Source organism: Eretmochelys imbricata, chromosome 3 (genome assembly GCF_965152235.1).
Source record: "Eretmochelys imbricata isolate rEreImb1 chromosome 3, rEreImb1.hap1, whole genome shotgun sequence".
Lineage (NCBI taxonomy): Eukaryota > Metazoa > Chordata > Testudines > Cheloniidae > Eretmochelys > Eretmochelys imbricata.
In genome coordinates this window covers 83039705-83059960 of record NC_135574.1, presented here as the reverse complement: position 1 = coordinate 83059960, position 20256 = coordinate 83039705, and the positions used below count along the sequence as shown (strand labels likewise).

At 39.9% G+C, this 20256-nt stretch overlaps 1 protein-coding gene across 1 annotated transcript in view; it reads right to left on the bottom strand.

Annotated features, from left to right (window-relative positions):
* Nucleotides 1-5944: 5944 nt before the first annotated feature.
* AFG1L (AFG1 like ATPase) overlaps nucleotides 5945-20256 on the bottom strand; it is a 133859-nt gene continuing 119547 nt past the window's right edge. Inside the window, exons 11-13 of the mRNA XM_077812903.1 lie at nucleotides 10513-10653; nucleotides 7482-7595; nucleotides 5945-6353 (exon numbers count right to left, since the gene is read on the bottom strand). Of these exons, the coding sequence (XP_077669029.1) occupies nucleotides 6219-6353; nucleotides 7482-7595; nucleotides 10513-10653 (390 nt within the window). The 3' untranslated portion in view covers nucleotides 5945-6218. The remainder of the gene's footprint in view (nucleotides 6354-7481; nucleotides 7596-10512; nucleotides 10654-20256) is intronic.

Below are 20256 nucleotides of genomic sequence, written 5' to 3'. Positions count from 1 at the left end.
TGGAAGTAATATTATCCCCATTTTATAGATGGGGAAAACTGAGGTACAGACAGATCATTCTGGGGCAAATCCAGGAACAGAATTTCCAGACCACCAGCCTCTCAGTTCTATGTCTTGTTCACAAGATCATTCTGCCTTCTCAGAAGATACTTGGCCACTATGCCTATCTCTTTTTAAAAGGTGGCCATTTTGTACAGTTAGTTGCTGGAAATGACATTTGCAGGTGATGTGCACACCCAGTCAATTGTTGCTTTTCACTATGGTCAAACGCATTCAAAAAGCCACTTCTGGCTTTAACAAGTGATCCTCCTTTTTACACAAAGGAATTTTTTTTAAAAGCCTTCTTCATTCTCTGCATAGAGCTTTAGAAGCCCATCTCATTATACCAAAAATACCTAACTGATCCCTTTATTTATATGAAGCTAGAAATGAAAACTGTTAGTACAGAAAGAGGAAAAAAAGGTTTCAAAGTTCCAGTGCACATAAAGGATAAGAATGGCCATACTGGGTCAGACCAAAGTCCATCTAGACCAGTATCCTGTCTTCTGACAGTGGCCAATGCCAGATGCCCCAGAGGGAATGAACAGAACAGATAATCATCAAGTGATCCATCCCCTGTCACCCATTCCCAGCTTCTGGCAAACAGGCTTGGGATGCCATCCCTGCCCATCGTGGCTAATATCCACTGATGGATCTACATAGCCATTGATGGACCTAAATGAAGTGATTACACATTTATAACTAAAGTTTCTATGCTTATTTGGAACCTAATTGAAGAAAGTTCTACTTTAATACTTGGGGCATTAGAAATACTTGTTTCAACTAAGTGCTTGTAACAATTAAATTATCTGACACCTATTTCACTAAGGTTATTATAGATTTATAATGGAATATAGGAAAAAACTGTACATATCAAACTCCATTGTAAAGATTTTACTTAAGCCTATTATGTTAACAAATATACAAGAGCTATCAGATTATTCCTAGAAGACATCTTAAAATAACTTCATAGCAATGTTTTTACTTACTTACTAGTCATTAAGCAAACAATGTGCACATCTAGTTTACGTCTGGACTGCATGGGAAAAAAAACGTCACTTGTATTTCATTTAGTGACTGTCAGAAATACACCGTATATGCACATAGTTTTAAGGCCACTGAAGAGTGTGCATAATTTAACTACAGGTATTTTTCTGCTTGTCATTACATGGCTGGCATTTTCCTGTCTTTTAGAAGTAAAATATTTAAATGTAGAAATAAAAATGTAAATCAGCATTGATTGGCTGGACCTGCAATCTAGTCACAATGCACCACAGGGACTGGAGTTCAAGTGCCTTAGTAATGCCGTGGGCTGGAAGCACTGTGGAGATAATATGTCCTGCTTTTGGAGGGTGGGGGACACGTGGAATAATTTAATCATTCTCGAGTAACACTCTCTGGCCAGTGCTTTTTGGCTTTAGAGGTGCCCAGCCAGTCCTCAGCCGGAAGGAAGGTTAGCGCAGTGAGAGCCCTTTGAGGGGAAGAGAAGTATTATAAATAAATGTGTTGGGCCTCAGTTTCAAAGAAATCAGGTAATTTATGTGTGTAGTCACTGCACTTACCCCTGCCAGGCACCCCACGTGTTGAAACTACTTGGTCCCTTCAGTCTGTGGCTATTATCCAGATCCAGAAGGGGCCATAGCCAGTCCACCATGTGTAATTTGTCCACAAGTACAACACAGAGCTGTGAGCGGCTCCTCTTTGTCTCACACTCTCCACAAGTGACCCTGATGAGTTTTTTTTGTGGTTTGCCTGTTGCTGCAGAGTGTGGGGTGGGTCATTTGCTGGGATTATCTGGGTGCATTTCTCTTAATCAATTTGCTGCTGTTGTGTGGCCTCGAGCTCTGGTGCACCTCCATCTCTCCTGTTCTCTGCCAGTGGCATGTAATAGTCTCCTGTGGGCTATAATACGTTGGTCTAATTTTGGTTGTTGGGTTTAGTGTGTGGGTGCTGGATGGTGTTGGTGGCCTGTGATATACAGGAGGTCAGACTAGATGACCTAGCAGTCCCATCTGGCCTTAGACCAGGGGTGGGCAAACTTTTTGGCCTGAGGGCCACATCAGGTTTCCAAAATTGTACGGAGGGCCGGTTAGGGGAGGCTGTGTCTTGGCCCCCGCCTCCTATCCGACTCCCCCTGCTTCTCGCCCCCCTGACGGCTCTCTTGGGACTCGTGCCCTATCCAACCCCCCCGTCCCCTGACGGCCCCCCCCGGGACTCCTACACCATCCACCGCTCCCTGTCCCCTGGACCCCCCACCCCTAACTGCCCCCTGCCGCCCCATCCAACCCCCCTTCTCATTCCTGACAGCCCCCCCGGGACCCCTGCCCTATCCAACCCCCCTGTTCCCCGCCCTCTGACCACCCCGACCCCTATCCATACCCCCACCCCGACCACCACCCCCAACTCCCCTGCTCTCTATCCAACCCCTCCGCTCCCTGCCCCCTTACCGCACTGCCTAGAGCACCGGGTCAGGCCGCGGCTCTGCAACTGCGCTGCCCGGCCGCCCAGAGCGTTGTGCCAGCGGCGTGGCGGGCTGAGGCTTTGGGGAGGGGGCACAGTAGGGGGGGGGCCGGGGGCAAGCCTCCCGGGCAAGGAGCTCAGGGGCCGGGTAGGAGGGTCCCATGGGCCGTAGTTTGCCCACCTCTGCCTTAGACACTACTAGGACTCTAAGTACTTCTGGAATGCCCTCCACGGCCTTTCCATGACAACTGCAGATGCCTTCCAAAAGCTCCAGCAGAACATTTTCTTGCTGAGCACGGAATGCAAGCTGACCACTGATCCTGACCGCTATTTTGTGAAAAGGTCTTGGAAGTGACACTGGCTCCAGAGGATTTATGGGAATTGGATCTCTTCTCCCATAATTCTCCAGGGCTCACCAACATATCCCAGAAGGCCTTTTCAAAATTTCCCAGAGCCAGCTTCTTTTGGGGGCAATGCCAGGGATTTTGGGATCGGTACCCAGAATGCAATACGTTGGGAAAAAGTGTAGAACAGCGCTAGTGAGGTGCAGAGCAAAACTGTGACAGCTAACATGAGTAAGAATGGCTCTGGGGGCAAACTGAACTGCGTGTGATTAAACCAGTTCAGTCTCCGATTACACCAGATCACTGAGAGACAGTTCCATTTTTTAGCTCAGGTACAAGCTATTCAGTAGCAGGGGAAACCAGCAGAGCAGCATCCTCTCTCCATGTGAGTCCCCCAACCCTTTTCGCTAAGTTTTTGGCCCTCCTAGTCCCCGCCACACAAAGTGGGAGAGCACAGGGGCTGCGTTTATAACAAGTTTTAAAAACCATGCAGATGCTTCACCCAAGTGCAAAAATGCATCTGAAAAACGACATGAAATGAAAAATGCTTTTGCAGTCCTGTTTATAGCATCTCTATTGTTATTCCGATGATACTACTGCTTTTCCCGTTCAAATTCAAACATCTCATTTACTATGAATGGGTTTTTTTCATAAATACTTTACAATTCTCTTTTATCACCCTTTTGTGTAAATGAAAAATCTTGTATTTATAGAAGTATATATGTACAGACTTTGAAAGTGATTTGAAGTACAGGTGTAGCAAACGTGGGTGTCTTCCAGTGCAAAGAGATGATCAGAATGGCAAACCTTGTAGGATTAATACACCCAGCATATGGCTCCAAAGAAAACCAGGTCACGCTGGAGTAATACATCAAGTATATGGCTCCACCACCTAAAAAAGTATACAGCCATGAAGCCCAAAGGACTAGTTCCTTTTAGACAGTTTCATGGTAGTGGCTGTTATAGCAGCAGTTTGATCAGGTTGCTAATCGATGGGGAGAGAAAAACAATAATACTGAGCCATACGCGGTACATGGATTCTTCTCAGAACCACCAACGGTGAGATGGAAATTCAAACAAAATGTGTCTTTACACGATAAAGACAATCCTTTTATGCCCTGTCTGCAACCATTTGCCCTATCCAGTGAAACTGTTTTGAAACATGCTGTTACAAATGGTTTCTAATAGAAATAATGTACTCGTCAGAAAGGACAGTACATAGCTTTATTAAAACTAGGCTTAAAAAATATCCAAGGCAATTTTAACGAAAGGCAAGTTCATGCTACAAGTAGAGGGGACATGGTTACACACCACAGTTAAGGTTTCATCTCCACTGTAAAATGTAACCATGTTGGAATTAGAGCCCTGCGCAGATACACAAATGTGTATCTGCATCCGATCTGCTATCCGCAAAAATTATCTGCAGATATCCGCGGGCGGATTTGCAGGGCTCTACCCTGGGGGCTGGGCTGAGGCTTGGAGGCATCCCGCCCACCAGAGCCCGGTCGGGGAGAGCCATGGGCAGCTGTGGGGAGCCCGTGGGGAGTCGCAGACCCTCCCGCAACTGCCCTCAGCCAGGCAGGGAGCCTGGGGGGTGGGGCCACGGCCTGCTTTCGGCCTCCCCCCTGCACTGGGAGCAGATGGAGGGTCTGCTGTGGCTGGTCCAGGGGAGAGGGGAGACCTGTGGAGCTGCCTGGGGGCTGCTTGGACACCTCGCCCAGGGCAGGTAGAGGGTCCGCCATGGCTCCCCACCACTTCCCCCACCTCTTACCGTGGCTGGGTTGTGGCTCCGAGCCGCCCGCCTCCCCAGCCAGAACTGGGTCAGGGAGAGCGAGCTGGCAGCTGTGGGGAGCTGTGGCGGACCCTCCACCTGCCCTGGGCATGGGGCCTGAGCATCCCACTGCCCAGTGTCCCTGACCCCCAGGCTCCTCACCCAGGGCAGGTGGAGGATCCGTGCTGTGGTTCCTCACAGCTGCCCGCCCAGCTATTAACATCAGAGCCCTGCGTGGATACAAAATTTGTATCCACATCTACACTGCTATCCGCAGAAATGGTCCACGGATATAAAGTGGATACCCGTGGATTTGCAGGGCTCTAGTTGTAATCTTGTCTCTTGACTCAATTGTACTATAAAGTGTGATCAAGTCATGCCCAAGTCGACACTGGCCAGTACACGGCTGTTTATAGAAACACAGGAGAAAATGTAGTGTAGCCCAGGCCTTAGAACTTTTAGGCTAGAAAGTACCAAGTACCATGAAGTCCCATCCCCCATCTTCTGGCAGGAACACCCAGCTGGCAGTAGAGATGGACTCTTCTTTCTTGTGCTTTGATGGAAAGTCTTGAAAAAGTATTAATTTCCATTTTTCTATTACATTTTACTCTCTCCCTTGCATAGTTTATTTATTTTTTTTTATTTAGTCACCCTTTTTAACTTGGACCTCTAAGGTGACAAGTACCCTCACCTCCGGCTAGGGCTCATCCCGTCCCCAGGATCAGGCCCTTGGCTTTCAGGCAGTAAGATGGAGCAGCAGCCTCATTAGAATGACAGCAAACAATATGTACCTCAGGAAACTATCAGAGAGTGAAGCATATCCTTGCAGTAGAAGAGAGGAAATTTGAAGTTCAGCAGATGGCTACAAGTCAGAGTTACGAAAATAAAAAGATAGGACACAGGAGTTCTAGAATCTTACAGACTGACTCTAGAGGGAGCAGAGTAAAAAATACAAGTAAATTGGATTTGTGTGGCTTTGATCTTTCTTTTTGTGCAAGCTCTCATAAATATGACAAAAATAGTGCATAAACCACTAAGATGTGCATCCCTGATTTACTGTGACCCCTGCCTATATGGTTGACTTGAGCAGCAGACTAAGAAGTTAACCAGTTAACCATGTTGAATACTGAAGTCATGCTGTACCGGACAAAAAAACTGAAATATAAAATGACAGGTTTCAGAGTAACAGCCGTGTTAGTCTGTATTCGCAAAAAGAAAAGGAGTACTTGTGGCACCTTAGAGACTAACGAATTTATTTGAGCATGAGCTTTCGTGAGCTTTCACTGTAGCTCACGAAAGCTCATGCTCAAATAAATTCGTTAGTCTCTAAGGTGCCACAAGTACTCCTTTTCTTTTTGAAATATAAAAGGCATAATAACAGATCCACAAGCTGCGGGTGTCAAAGAAACCTAAACCAAAACAAAAACCACAATTTACGAAGCTCTTAAATTTGAAATGGCAACATTGCAGATGAAAAGTTATGGTCCAGAGGATAAGTGCAATAATAATCAATTCATTTATATTAAAAATGCTTCCAATTCTATTAGAATCTTTTTTCTTTATATACTATTTTTGTGTTCTCAGAGGTTTTGTTCATCTTTGAGCTACAACCATTTCTTGCTTCTGTCCCCATCTTTCCAATATTGTTCAGTCTGCATTTCTGTAAGTCGTGAGATAGTTCGTTGAAATGCAAAGATTTCCTCCTCTCCTGTAAACATGGAAAGTCCTCCAGCTGAATCCTAGATTGATATATAAAAAACGACACAGAACTGTGAGGCACGGATCTATTTTGATCAGCATCCCATCCAAACTATACCTCTGAATTCTTTAGAGAGCTAAATAATACAAGACAGTGGACAGTATAGGGTACCAAAAAGGAAATAAAATGTAAAAACCCTCAAAGTAATGTTAAAGGAAATCCCTGTTTCAGCCACTCAATTCTCTGTAGAAATATGACAAAGCAATATATGTGGGCTAAAAGGAAAATGATGATGTTGGCGCCTACTTCCACTTTTTTGTTGACTGACTCAGTACAGAGCTACATTTTCTTGATTGTTTTAACATACAATTGCTACAGTTTAATGGCTGATTACCATCACTGGTAAAATATGGTTTTATTCTTTCCTTAAAATTAAATAATTATAACAAATGTTAAGTAATCCCAAACCTTAGATGAATTTAAGCAATCAGAAGACAGGCAATACTTTTGGGGGCCAGTATTGCTTGCTTTGTGTACACCGTAATGCACATCGCCAGAGGTTTAATTCATTTGAGTCATCCAAAAAAATTGCAGAAAAATGCCCTATATGGAGCGATCTAGTTAAAAATTATTTTAAAAGCTATTAGCAATTGTAATAAATCAACTAGGTAGATTCCCTTGTAACAAACACAAACTTATTAGGAGCCACTCAGACCAGTAGCCAGTGGACAGACTTGTAAGGTAGCTCTGCATCTCTACAAAGAGATACAACTGACAATTTATTTGTCATTTCCAGTTGTTAAACATAGTGAGCTAAACTGATGCCTGGTGCAACTCCACTGAACTCACTGAAATTACATCAGGGTGAAGCTTGGGTCTGTCAGTATTTTCATAATTGTTGAGCAAATACATAGAATATTAAGATATAAAATGATCCCTAGATTTATGCAAAATGGATCCAAATCTATTGATCTTTTCCTTGACCATACAGATACAGTAAAATATGTAATTAGAAAAGTAACAACTGTGGTGCATGGATTCTACTACACAGCAGCAAGCCACCTGGTAAATGTTTACCTCATTCTTTCTCCTGCACTGGTGCCGTGATATCAGACCAAGGCAATTATGCTCTTTTGTAACAAAAGGAGATGATGTTGATATCACTCACCTGGCTCAACCCCAAATCATCCATCAGTATTCTGCTTTCCTCCAGGCCACTGTCATGATGCTCTAGCGGAAACAAGCTTTGGAGAGGTGTCAGTGCAGAACAAATAATGCGTATCTGAAACAGGGAGAAATGTGCATTGGCGCCATCACTTGTGTTCTACACACACATCTCATATGGGAAAAGCTTTCCAGGACTTCACTTCGTTTTTCCAAGTATCTTAACTTTCACCCACCCACTAGCACTGCAGCTACCTGGATTTATTATTTAGTCACTTGTGAGAGACAAGGAAATAGATAGTGATATTAACTCTAATTAACCAGGTCTTTTTCTGAATAACAGCTTGAAGACTTTTTATGCACATGCCAGGATGGCAAGTGCTTTCTCCCCTCAGTGAGTCATTCAGCAGGAATGGATCCACCTAACTGTGTCACCTCAGAATATTTGTTATATGACATAATATTTACCACTGTAATCTACCTTTTATGAAAACCACCGGGAAATTATGGATTCTCACTAGTTAGGGTTGCACTGAGAGGATAAATGAACTGCACAGACATTCCCATCAGCTGAATGTTTAAGGAATATGAAGTCTTTCTAAAAGTTCAGTTTGGCCACTTCATTTTGGACTCTCAAAATTCAAGTGAGTTAAAAATTTAGCTTGAGTTTTATCATTACTACTTTTTAATAATACTATTAAGGCTGGAATAACTATTTTCAGATTGGATTTGAAGAGCTACTGTATACAGTGAAGTACCGATATCCCTATGAGGTTTATGATATAAACATACTGTAATAGCATTGTGGACAGTGTACAGAATATGGATAGATCCCAGACAAAAGATTTCCATTGCAGATCAGTCTCCACAAATATTTAGTTTCACAATGATGGAAAAAATATAGATTAGTATGTATTAAGTTTTAACTGTGATTTTTTAGATGATTTTTCCACAGGATTAGTTATAGGGTAAATAGGGATAATGTTGCTTAATGCTCATATGTACTTTGGAGGAGGTCATATTTCATGATCACCTGATGTGCTTCTTAGAGATGATACTAAGAGGTAACAGATTGCAAAAATAAGTATCTCTGATTTTGTTACTCCATGCCTATGCATACATATTTTCTAAGACACTGTATTTTGTCCCAGTTCAGCATGGTATTTAAGCAGGTTCCTAACTGACTTCAATAAGACTAAACTTCACATGCTTAAAGTTAGGCAGATACTTAAGTTTCTTGGTGAATCAGGGCCTTTATGATCATCTTGTAAAAGACTGATATCTCAATTGATATTTCCTGATTGCATACATATTTAAGTGTGTACATATATAATCACACACAGGATGGAACTTAATATTTTCATTACTCTTTTAAAATGATCAGCTTAAATATGAAATGCCTTTTTTGTTGTTTTAATAGTGCTGATTTTGCTTCCCCATGATTGAAACCTTTGTAAATCCAAGTTAAGTGGTGCATTTATCATTATTGTTCCATTAGCAGTTCTGCGACCTGATTTAAAATCTACAATCAATGTTTCTTCTAAAATTAATATCACATTTTAACAAATATATTAACACTTTAATATTCTCTTCATTATTAGTCCCGACTGGCTGTGCTAACATGCCAATTGTCCCTTCCAAATTAAAATCATCTAGCCTGAGCTTAGCTCCAGAATACTCAGTGGCACATTCTTTAGTTACTAGAATGACACCACCCATTTAATTGTTTATTTCTTGATTCAGTAAAACATCCCTATTCAGGAAGGACAAATAAGGACCTACCTAAATTTAAGCACATGCTTAAGTCCCATTGAAATCAGTGTTTGTTTTAAAACATCATCGTATTACGCTAAGCTCACAAATTTTCAAAGTGTTAACAATAATTTCTCACTTTAAAAAAAAAACACTTCATAGATTACAAATGTCTAGAAATGGCCAGATTTTACTCCTAAGCGAAGGTACCTTTAATAAGGGAAAATATGTACATTTCAGATATAGAAAAAGCCAAAGTAAGTTATGTTTTTGAAAAATGAAAATAAAGGAAAATTAATTCCCTGTAATTCTGCTTCTCTGAAGACATCACATAGGATTTTCAATCCTGGAATTAAGCTGGAAGTTTTGTGACATTGTACTAAGGAGCACAAACTCAAGAGTCAGAGTAACAGCCGTGTTAGTCTGTATTCGCAAAAAGAAAAGGAGTACTTGTGGCAGTCTCTAAGGTGCCACAAGTACTCCTTTTCTTTTTGCAAACTCAAGAGTGAGAGTCTTATAGGAGTAGGTCTTCAAAGAAGAATATTCAACATTATTAAATGATCATAGACAATTTTCTGGACATGGTCATTACTTTCTATTTAAATATGAAAAATGTAAGTGACCTCTTTCCTCTCTCAGTACCCAAGCCACTCTTACTAAGGGTAAAGGAAGAAATTAAAATATAGCAGGACCTTGCTAGTTCACGCTAATGCCTGGGAGACACCTGGCCAATTACTTGAAACTTGTGAAAAAATAAGGCCCTGATCCTCCACTTAGCTGCCTGTGAGCAGACCCTTCCACCAGCATGGAGCCCCAATGGCTTCATTGGGGTTCTGTGCGGGCTCTGGGGTCAGCCCCCATGGAGCTCTGTCCTGGATTGGTGAGCAAACAATTGTGCACTAAAAGTGATAACAGAGGTGATAGCAGTCTATTTGACTTGATTTTTTAAAATGGATGTTGCAACATTTATTGTGTATTTGAATGATTGTAAAGGCACCCAATGAGTCTTGGCTGGACATGATCATGGCAAATTTTATAGAAGTAGTCATCTCAGTAATATACTACCTCTGTTATCAAGTCTTTGCCAAAAAATGCAGAGAAACTGCCATTTTTGTGTGTGCAAATTATGTATGTGACTGAACTAAATGTGAGATTCTACTATAGCTGACAATGTTATCTAAAATAAGATGGTCTTACTTGTTACCTGATGGAAGACAGGATTAATTTAGAAAATGGCCAAACAACATTATAATACATGTGTAACTGAAACACTTAGTTCTCACCTTATGATCATAAAATGTATCAATAAGAGTAATGAAGCGGCGAGCTTGGGTCCTTTTTGCTATGGTAAATAGTGGTATGTTACGAACAAAGACTGTGTCAAAATTCTTAGATATTTCCAAATAGTCGCTAGCTCCAACTGGCTGAAATTAAAAAAAAAAAAAAAAAAAGTGATCACTGGAATGCCCACTACAGAGAGAATGATACATTAACCCTACATTTCAAAATACTACAATTACAGCATGGTGGATGAAAACTCTTCCAAAATATTTCTTCTTTTCCTTCTTTATATCGTTTGTCTCAGAGAAGCTTCGGTTCCAACGTCTTCCATTTCTGACTGCACATTCCTATTGTTGATGTCTCAACCTAACTGTGCTTGATTGTTCAGAATTTGGCTCATTTGAAAACTTCTCATCTGCTTTTTGACAACACATTATGACCCCTATGACAATCTTAAACACAATAACAGCAATAAGGCAAAATCAGCAGAGGAACAGACTGAACATATTGTTTAGCTACAAAATCAACCCAAATTATGAATAATTTGGACTGCTATTAGAAATATCCATTATTGATGCTTTTCAGTAGCAAAATCTGCAGTCAAAACACAAATCCATAGTTTAGATACTAAATCTTAATTAGAAATGTATTTGGCACAACTAAGAGCAATTGTCTAACTTTCCAGATTCTGAAAGAGATGTCACGATATTACATACAGTTCAAAACTTGATCTACCATTAATACTGAATTAAAAGCTTTAATGAAAAGGTTAAATGTTCATTTAAAGATCTGAAATCATTAACAGAAGATACACACTGAGATAAATATCACATGCAAGAACACACAAGCAAATCTGTTTAAAATGATTTTCTGCACTATTTATACATCAAGACCTAAGCTGTTTGCAGTGTTTTTGTAGCCATGTTGGTCCCAGGATATGAGAGACACAAGGTGAGTGAGGTAATATCTTTCATTGGACCACCTTCTGTTGGTGGAAGGGACAAGCTTTCAAGCTTCACAGAGCTCTTCCTCAGAGCTCTTCCTCTTCCTGTGAGAGACTGTCCCTTCCACCCACACAAAGTGATCCAATAAACAATAATTACCTCATCCATCTTGTCACTCTCAAGACCTAAGTTCACAGGTCTACATTTTTCCTGCAATAGTCAATGATGTCCCCAATACAGTTAACACTATATTACTGCAGGGAATATTTTATATTGAGCTATTCATATGTAACTGTGCTTAGAAGAAAAAGTCTTGCACGCTGATTTACAACTTATGGGCCAAATCCTATTTGCTTTACTCATAAAGAGGTAGTTCAGTGCCTTGAATGGAACATGCAGGATTTTTCTCTATCAACACAGAAATCCCTTCATCCATTAATGAAATGCATCTACTTCTACAATTAAATATGGTGACAGTGCATAGCAACACCTTTAAACAACAGCTTAGAACAGGAAGTAAAAAAATGTTATCCAACTGAGAGTACCAGGGGAAGTTTTTTGTAGGTCAAATGCAATTACCCAACTGGAATTTCACCTGGACCTCAGGGCTCACACCTCTCCTCTTAAAAGAAATTGTAGGAGATCTTTAATTACTAGAAGTGACCAGGACCTTGGTTTCAAGTCTCTCTCCCTACATCCAAAGCATCAGTCAAATGGAAGAGAGCCACAAGAATTAAGATCTTGTAGAGAAGAGGTTGTCTATATAAGATACACAAACAAGGGAGAGTGAAGTTCTGAAAGACATTCCAGAAAAATCTTCTCAAGAAATAGTGAAACTGAGGCAACCAGTTTCCAGCTCCTTCAGCAGAGGAAGGCATGGATGCTCCTAAAACTTCTCTAATATCTCAAGGGTTCCCATGGATCCCTTCCCCTCCCATTCATAACCATGCAACATTCCTATGCCAACTACAGCAATTACCTACATCATGGAAAAGTAATATTAAAGTATATAAGTATTTTAGCTGTCTTTAGGGTGTTATATATTGGGTAGTCACTCAACAATTAACCACAGAGTTTATTTTTCACTTCATTTCACCTCCCCATTCCATGAGTGATGTATCTCGCAGCTGGAATGTGGACCAAGAACAGCTGCATCATCTGGATCAGATAAAGCAGGAAAAGTTTAAGGAAGTTGTGGAAGAATTTGTGGATGGAAATTCTGCAGAAGATATCAAGCTGAAACAATCCAGTTTAACACCAGATTAATCTGACTGAAATACCAGCAAACTGGACAGCAGTCATATTGTATACCAGAGCAAATGATGTACAGTGTGTACCATGATGCATCCAAGGATTAGTGAGTTGGCCATAATCAAATGTTTCAGCTAGTGATAACTCCTATTCCAGGTCTCCTGGAATACACAGAGAAGACTAAATACTTCTGCATTCCAGAATGCATATAAGGGACACTGGGAAGTGTCCTGATGGTATTTGAGAAGAAGAATAAGCACATATCTGTAATTCCAAAGAAATGCATACGTGAATAACCACTCAGGTCCATTCTAGCACATGACCAGACTAAGCATTCTTCTACTGCAGCTCCAAGTTCTAAGGCATTAGTAACCCATACAGGGTAGTTTTGCACTCTACTTCTCAAGTAGTGACTTGGGCTGCCCTGACTCATTTTAGGGACAGTCCTTTCAAGGATGGAGGCAAATCTCCCAAACTAAAAGCCAATTAATAAAAGAAAAGAAAAAAGTACAAAATATTACAGAACTCCAAACCAAACACCCATCCACCATGGTGGATTGATTTAAATCAAAGTGATTTAAATGAGCAAGCAGACACCCTTGATTTAAATAATCTATTTTAATCTTGTTTTGCATTTGTATTTCTTATTTTCCTTAAGAAAAGTTGATTCTCACTGTTTGGTAAAAATTGGTATCTCTTTTTGTTAACCAGGAGGACACACTATATCCATACACTTTAAGAAATTATATAGCTTAACATACAATTATTCAGATTCTGATTTTTTAAAAATTATGTTAGAAGATAGTGAATGACTTTTTTAATAGATGATAATTTTTTACTTGTGATTTGTGTCATCTTGCATTTGGATGGAAATTGGAATTCAATTAAAACTGCACAAAGCAGCATTTAAAATTGCTTTTTACTTGTTAAATAAAACTACTTTAAACATGATGGATACTTTTTTCTTATGTAAGTTTAGCAAAACATGTTTTGCATTTAAAAATTAACTGATTTTAGATTGGACATTAGGAAAAACTTCCAGTCAGAGTGGTTAAGCACTGGAATAAATTGCCCAGGGAGGTTGGGGACTTTTAAGAGCAGGTTGGACAAACTCCTGTCAGGGATGGTCTAGATCAGTGCTTCTCAAGCTATCTGATGTGGGGGACCAGCAATTTTTTTTCCCAATGTGCGCGCAGACTGGCAGCCGATGGCTTGCGGACCGGCACCAGTCTGCAGACCACCACTTTGAGTAGCACTGGTCTAGATAATACTTGCTTATTATATTAGATAATAATGCCTTGAGTGCAGGGGACTGGATTAGATGACCTCTCAAGGTTCCTTCCAGTCCTATGATTCTATGATTTATTAAATAAAGGAAGTGGTTAGTGAATTGAACTAATTGTTTCTGGTCACCATGTCCTTCAAGATTTTAGAACTGGTAGATCTCATCCTCACACACCTCATTTTTATTCATATATTAGAAGAGAAAAACAAGCTTTCCTGCTTTTCAACACCCAGTTGGTTTCTTAACTGTGAATGAACTAGTAATCGAATTTAACTCGTTGAATAAACTGAAATTAAGAAAATATTCTCTCTAAACCTGCTACTGCTTTCAAAAGTTAGTTAAGCACATCAACAAATTTTGCTTCCAGGTGCTTAGTGAGCGACTTCCACCATGTTTGACTTGCTTTAGCAATTTGGCAGAAAATGTTCTGCTTGTATATTTTTAATGTAAATTATTGTAATGGATTATACTAAGTTTGTGCTTTAACACAGATTGTCATAATCTCACAATTAATTTTAAATAGGTTTTTTTAAAAAGAAAAATGTTTTTTAAATCAGATTTTTTTAATTTAAATTTTTTTATAATCATAAATTTTCATCCATCCTGCCACCATCCACTTAGATGTATATCTTCTGACAATAAAAATTACAATTAATTAACCCAATGGACTCCCACTCATGGAGGCTAAAAAGTGCGATAATGCAAATTATACTTTAATAGAAACTGAAATAGTTGTAGAACAGACAAAAATAAAGCTAACGTGTTTCAAATCTGTAAAGAGCAACAAGGTTTTTTATAAACTATGGTTAGTTTTTATGTATATCAAGATCTAATATACACACACTCAATTTATAGACAGCTAAAATATACCTCCTAACAAGTGTAAAAGAAGACCTTGAGGTACTTCAGCAATGCAAAAGGTGGGCAATTTAAACAAAGAGATATCCCAAACCAAATAAAGCTACAGCTAGATGAGTTTGAGCACTCCTCAAGCTTGGAAATAGGTTCTATACTATTGATAAGCCAAACCCATATTCTCGTTTAGAAGCCAAATCTACGCAATAATGCTTCGTAAATATGTGCAGAGAGCACCATGGGAACTGCTATGCAAATCTCCTGAACAGAGAGACCTGGCGACCATATCTGTTCTATTCTGACTAGAATGATCTTTGACATCACTGCCAAGCTGCATACCTGCCTACCTGTAACTGAGATGTAGACAGTAATATCTCTTGGCAACAGGAAAAACTAATCACATTAGTGTCATATGAAAGACAGACCTAGGCGGGCTTTCTAAGAGCGATAGTTCTCTCCATGTAAGAACTCTATGACCTTTTCTTTTCCAAGTTTGTGTAGAAGGGCGTGGGCCTAGCAAACAAGCACAGTGGATTTTAATCCTAGTTCCAACAGTGGCTTGTTTTGTTATCTTGGATGAATCACTTAATGACTTTGAGCCTTACTTTCCCCATCTGTAAACTAGGCATAAGAATAATTACCCAATTTATAAATGCTTTTATGGTACTTTAAAGCTTATCTTTGCACTCCCCAATGTACTGCTGCTCTGGGTAGGCAGCTCCCTCTCTGCTGTGTTTAAGCAGTTTGAATTTACATTAGGTAATATCAGAAGAGACCAAAAATGCAGCTGAGGGTTAATGTGACAGGGCATCCTGATGATACCCCCTTCCCCATTCTCATGTCCCTGCTACATGGGCAGCATGAAGGGTGCATGGCATTAGCACCCCTACATTGGTGCTATCCCACTGAAGGATCTCTGGGCCAGTTAATCAGGCTTTATGGCCAGATTACACCCGCACTACAGCAAAAAGCAGTTGCATTGTACTGGAGGTTCTGGCTTTTTTAACTGCAGTAATATTCAGAGGCTCCAGTCAGGATTAGGGATCCATTGTGTTAGTCATTGTACAAACACAAGAAAACATGGTTCCAGCCCTTCAGAGCACCTCAAAAGCTTTCCCCCCTCCCATATTGCCAGCTGGTCCTTATCCAGCTGCCGCTCTCTGGCAGGCACTGTGATAGTGTTGGACACACCTGCTGAAGAAATATAAATCTGGATGTGGCCAGCATATCACTGGCAATGGAGCTCATGCATCATCACAGACAGTTATGCTTCCTGCTGTCATGATTCATGATGGAAAAACTAGGTCTGGCAAAAACAACTTCTTTTCTTCTTTCAAAATATGACAGCACGTACAAGTATAAACTAGTAAATATTACAGAAACCCAAGTACTACTTGCTACTAAGGAGGCAGTGTTGCCTCATAGAAGGAGATCTGAGTTCTATTTCTGGTTCTGCTATTGGCCTGCTACGTGACCTGTGGCAAATCACTTCACCTCTCTGTGCCTTAGGTTCCCACCTGTTAACTTTGTAATGCACTTTGGGTCAGATTTTGAAAGGTATTTAGGTGCCTAAAGATGCAGGTAGGTGGCTAGTGGGATTTCTAAAAGTGCATATTGAAATTCCACTAGTGCCTACCTTTATTGTTAGGCACCTAAACGCCTTTCAAAATTTGAGATCTATGGATGAAAAGTTTTATAAAAGAGCTGGGTATTATTTTTATAAAGCAAAAATATATTCAACTTAAAAAGTCTGGTTAAACCTGAGACCCTGCTCGGATAATACTGAGCCCTCAGCAATACATCTCCTTTGAAGTTTTGCACATTCTGAAAGGCTCCTGATCACTCAACACAGATTAGGTTCTGACTACCATTAATCTATGTCTGCAAGATTGGTGGCAACTGATAGAGAAATGGCGGTTTTCTAAACTTTACAATTCTGACAGGCTGTATTTTATTTTATTTCATTTCTTAAGCCTTAATATAATGGACTTTTTCAAGCCATAATTAATATTCTGAATTTACATATCCTGTCCCAGAAATACCAGAAGTTGGCTGATTTATTGAGTACTGAATGGCACTTTAGTTGGTAACATCTCTGAGTATATTACTCCATCTTTTAAATTTTAGTTAGGATTACCTCATATCAATCCGTCACAAGGTAATGATGATATTCCTCATCCCCCTACCTGAGCAAGTAAAAAGTTCAACATTCTTGGATGTATCTGGTTATCTGAATAATTTTCCAAATGGGAACAATTAAAATCTACTTTTTGATTGATTGTGCATTCTTTGGTATTGTCTGAATACCTTTTGTTTTTGTAAAATTCTGATCAAGACTCAAAGAACTTTAAAACGATCAGGAGTCTGCAGGACACATTTGTCATTTTAAATTAGCAGTCAGCCATCTCATATGCTGAGCAGACTTTCTGTAATAAGATTTCACAGATAAGGATCTGATTTGCTGTTGATCTCATCGCTCCTGTGTAAAACATGCAGGTGAGGTAAAATCATTGTAGATTTCTGTAATTAACTCTGATGCCAGGCCTCAAGATTTTATCAACAACACACTAATGCAAAATGCATTAGCACTAACATGGGCTACCTCCTGACCAAGAGGCTAGTCCACTTCAGTTTGCCTGACTGCGCTGTCAACTTTATACTTTTTTGTTTCTCTGTCTAGTTAATGCATGTTCTGCTATCATCATGTCCGTTCAAGTAGGAGGTTTATTATTTAGTGTTCTCTGTAGACTGTACTGTTCTCAGAGTTACTCTTCTATTTCCATTATATATTCCTGGTAGAGATACATGGATAGCTAGCTCTTCATTTAACAAGAGTATAAAACATCCTGCTCAGCAATGACAACACAGTATGTCCTATAGAAACTAGTTTTTCGTAGATAAAAGATGCCTTACATAAGTTAGGATGAAATGTCCTTTTCTAAATGAAGGGAAAATATTATATTGATTGATGCTGAACTAGATTATAGGTCCAGACTTAATGAAATACGTAAGACTAGTGATTGATAATTAAGAATACTGAGTGCTGAAAATCATGTACACAACAATACAATTTAGAATACATACATTTACTAAAAGTCAAAAACTGTTCAAAACCTAGAAGCTTGTGAATTTACATATTGAACAACATAAATATATAAAGTCCTTTCTACAGGTTCCAGGGAAATCATTCTTCTCTAAGCAGTTTGGCTGATGATGCACAGAATCAAGACAATACCCTTACGATTATGATTCAAGAGAGAAATAATAGAACTTGGGGCATGACCTGTAATTCAGTTACATGTCTGAGGTTGAAGATGAAGAACACAGATAGCTAAAACACTCTGATACCATGGTGAGGAGTATGGTATAAAAAATGTAAAACTCAAGGCATGGTTGACAGTGTAAGTGTACTGGACAGCTTTGTGAATTTAAAGGTAAAAGACCGTGATTACATTTTACCTATGGTTACATTCTGAAGATTTACTCTCAGAAATTTTCGTACTGACCTACTGACATGAGCTATATGGTCTGACTGTTCTTTAAAAGGTCCACTGTGGGGTTTCTTGCACCTTCCACTGAAGGCTCTGATATTGACTACTTCCAGAAACAATATACTGAACTAGACAGACCAATGATCTGATCTGGTATGGTGGTTCCTATGTTAATTACACACAAAAAACCTGGGTTCAAATAACATTATTAAGGTTGCAAAGTTAAGCTCTCAAAAGTTAGGAAATGCCAGAATTAAGGTTGCCTGTACGACCTTAATTCAGCTTCCTTGTGCATATGCATTATGATAAAGTCTTTAATTACATGATCACATACTGTTTTTTCAATAGGACCCCAACCTCTCTCAGGAGACTGTGTGAAGGTTGGATCTCTGGAATTCAAGCAAGAAGTGTGGGTAGCTGAAATAGTGGATGATAATTTGTTTGGAGTTCATTGTGGCTAATAACTGTGTAATCAATGCCAGGAAAGGGGTCTTATAAATTCAGTCTGTAGAAATTCCCTTTAAAGATATGGCCCAGGTTATACACATGGTTTGTATGCAATTGGTTTGCAGTGAAAGAGTTGTCGTGCTCCAAGGAGCTAGAAACCATTATAACAGCTACATGCTGTGGTAGCTTTCCAGCAAGGGAAAAGATGAGGAGTGGCTGAAACCTTTTTGAGACTTGGGGAGCAGGAAGCGGAGAAGAGTCTCTAGGCGGAATCTGAGATACTAAAGTGCTTGTGGATCTGAAACAAGAATTGATCCCTGTTTGTTTACTTATCGTTTGACAAGTGAAGCAGCAAACAGTGAAAAAGGGAACCACGGTTGCAAAGTGTGAACCGGTAGATCTGGTAAATGCTGGTACAAAGTAAAAGTACAAGGGAGAAAAGGGTGAAGGTGAGCTCTCAGAGTTTCTATCGGACCTGTTCCAGGGCAGTGTTATACACTTAAATGAGGAACAACAGGGTGTCTAAATGACTTTCTGGTTAGGATTCAGCTGTTCTCTGAATCCAGCAAAGAAATAGGTTGTTCTGTACTGGTCCAGCACATGGTTGGTACTGGGGGGAAACCAACCCATTAAAGCGCCCCTTCCCTGTTTAACAGTAGCAAAGAGGGACAAGGCATTATAGGCCATTGCAGAAATGTATGGTGAAGGCATAAATAATCAACCTGCAACCAGTCCTTGGGCCCTTGTGTTGGTTAAGAAAAAGGATAGCAGCACCAGACTTTGTGAAAATGAAATGAAGTAACTTTAAAAGATTCTTATCCATTAGCACAAATAGATGATATCCTAGCAGGTTCAATTTGGTTTTCCATAACGGATCTTCAAAATGAGTATTGGCAAGTGAAATTGAATCCAAAAACTAAGGAAAAAACTGCTTTTCGTAGCAGGTCAAGATTTATGGGAGTTTATAGTGATGGCTTTTGGCTTGTGCAGTGCATCAAGTATATTTGAGAGGCTAATGGATATTACATTACAGGGTATTACATGGCATCCCCTCTCAGCCTGTCTGCTATACTTAGATGATATCCAGGTGTGCACTAAAACATTCACAAATGGTCTGTGATAAGCTGAAGGTGGCCAATTTGAAACTGAACCCAAAGAAATGTGAGTTGTTTCTGGGTACAGAATGAGTGAGTAGGGAATTTCCAGTGTCAAAAGCCAGACACTCACACAAGTGCAGAGTTTCTAGAGCTCTGCTCTTATGGTTTATTTGTGGATTTGACAATATTGCAAAACCACTGTATATGTTGGGTGAGAAAAGGAAACCAACTGTTTTAATTGTAGTCCCAGAGGGGGAACATGTACTAAAAATGTTGGGGTATATAGGATAGTCAAATCCTGATAGAAGGGATCAGATTGAACAATGGTTGTGTTTTCAAAGACAGGAATAGGGGAAATCACTTGATTTCCAATTGA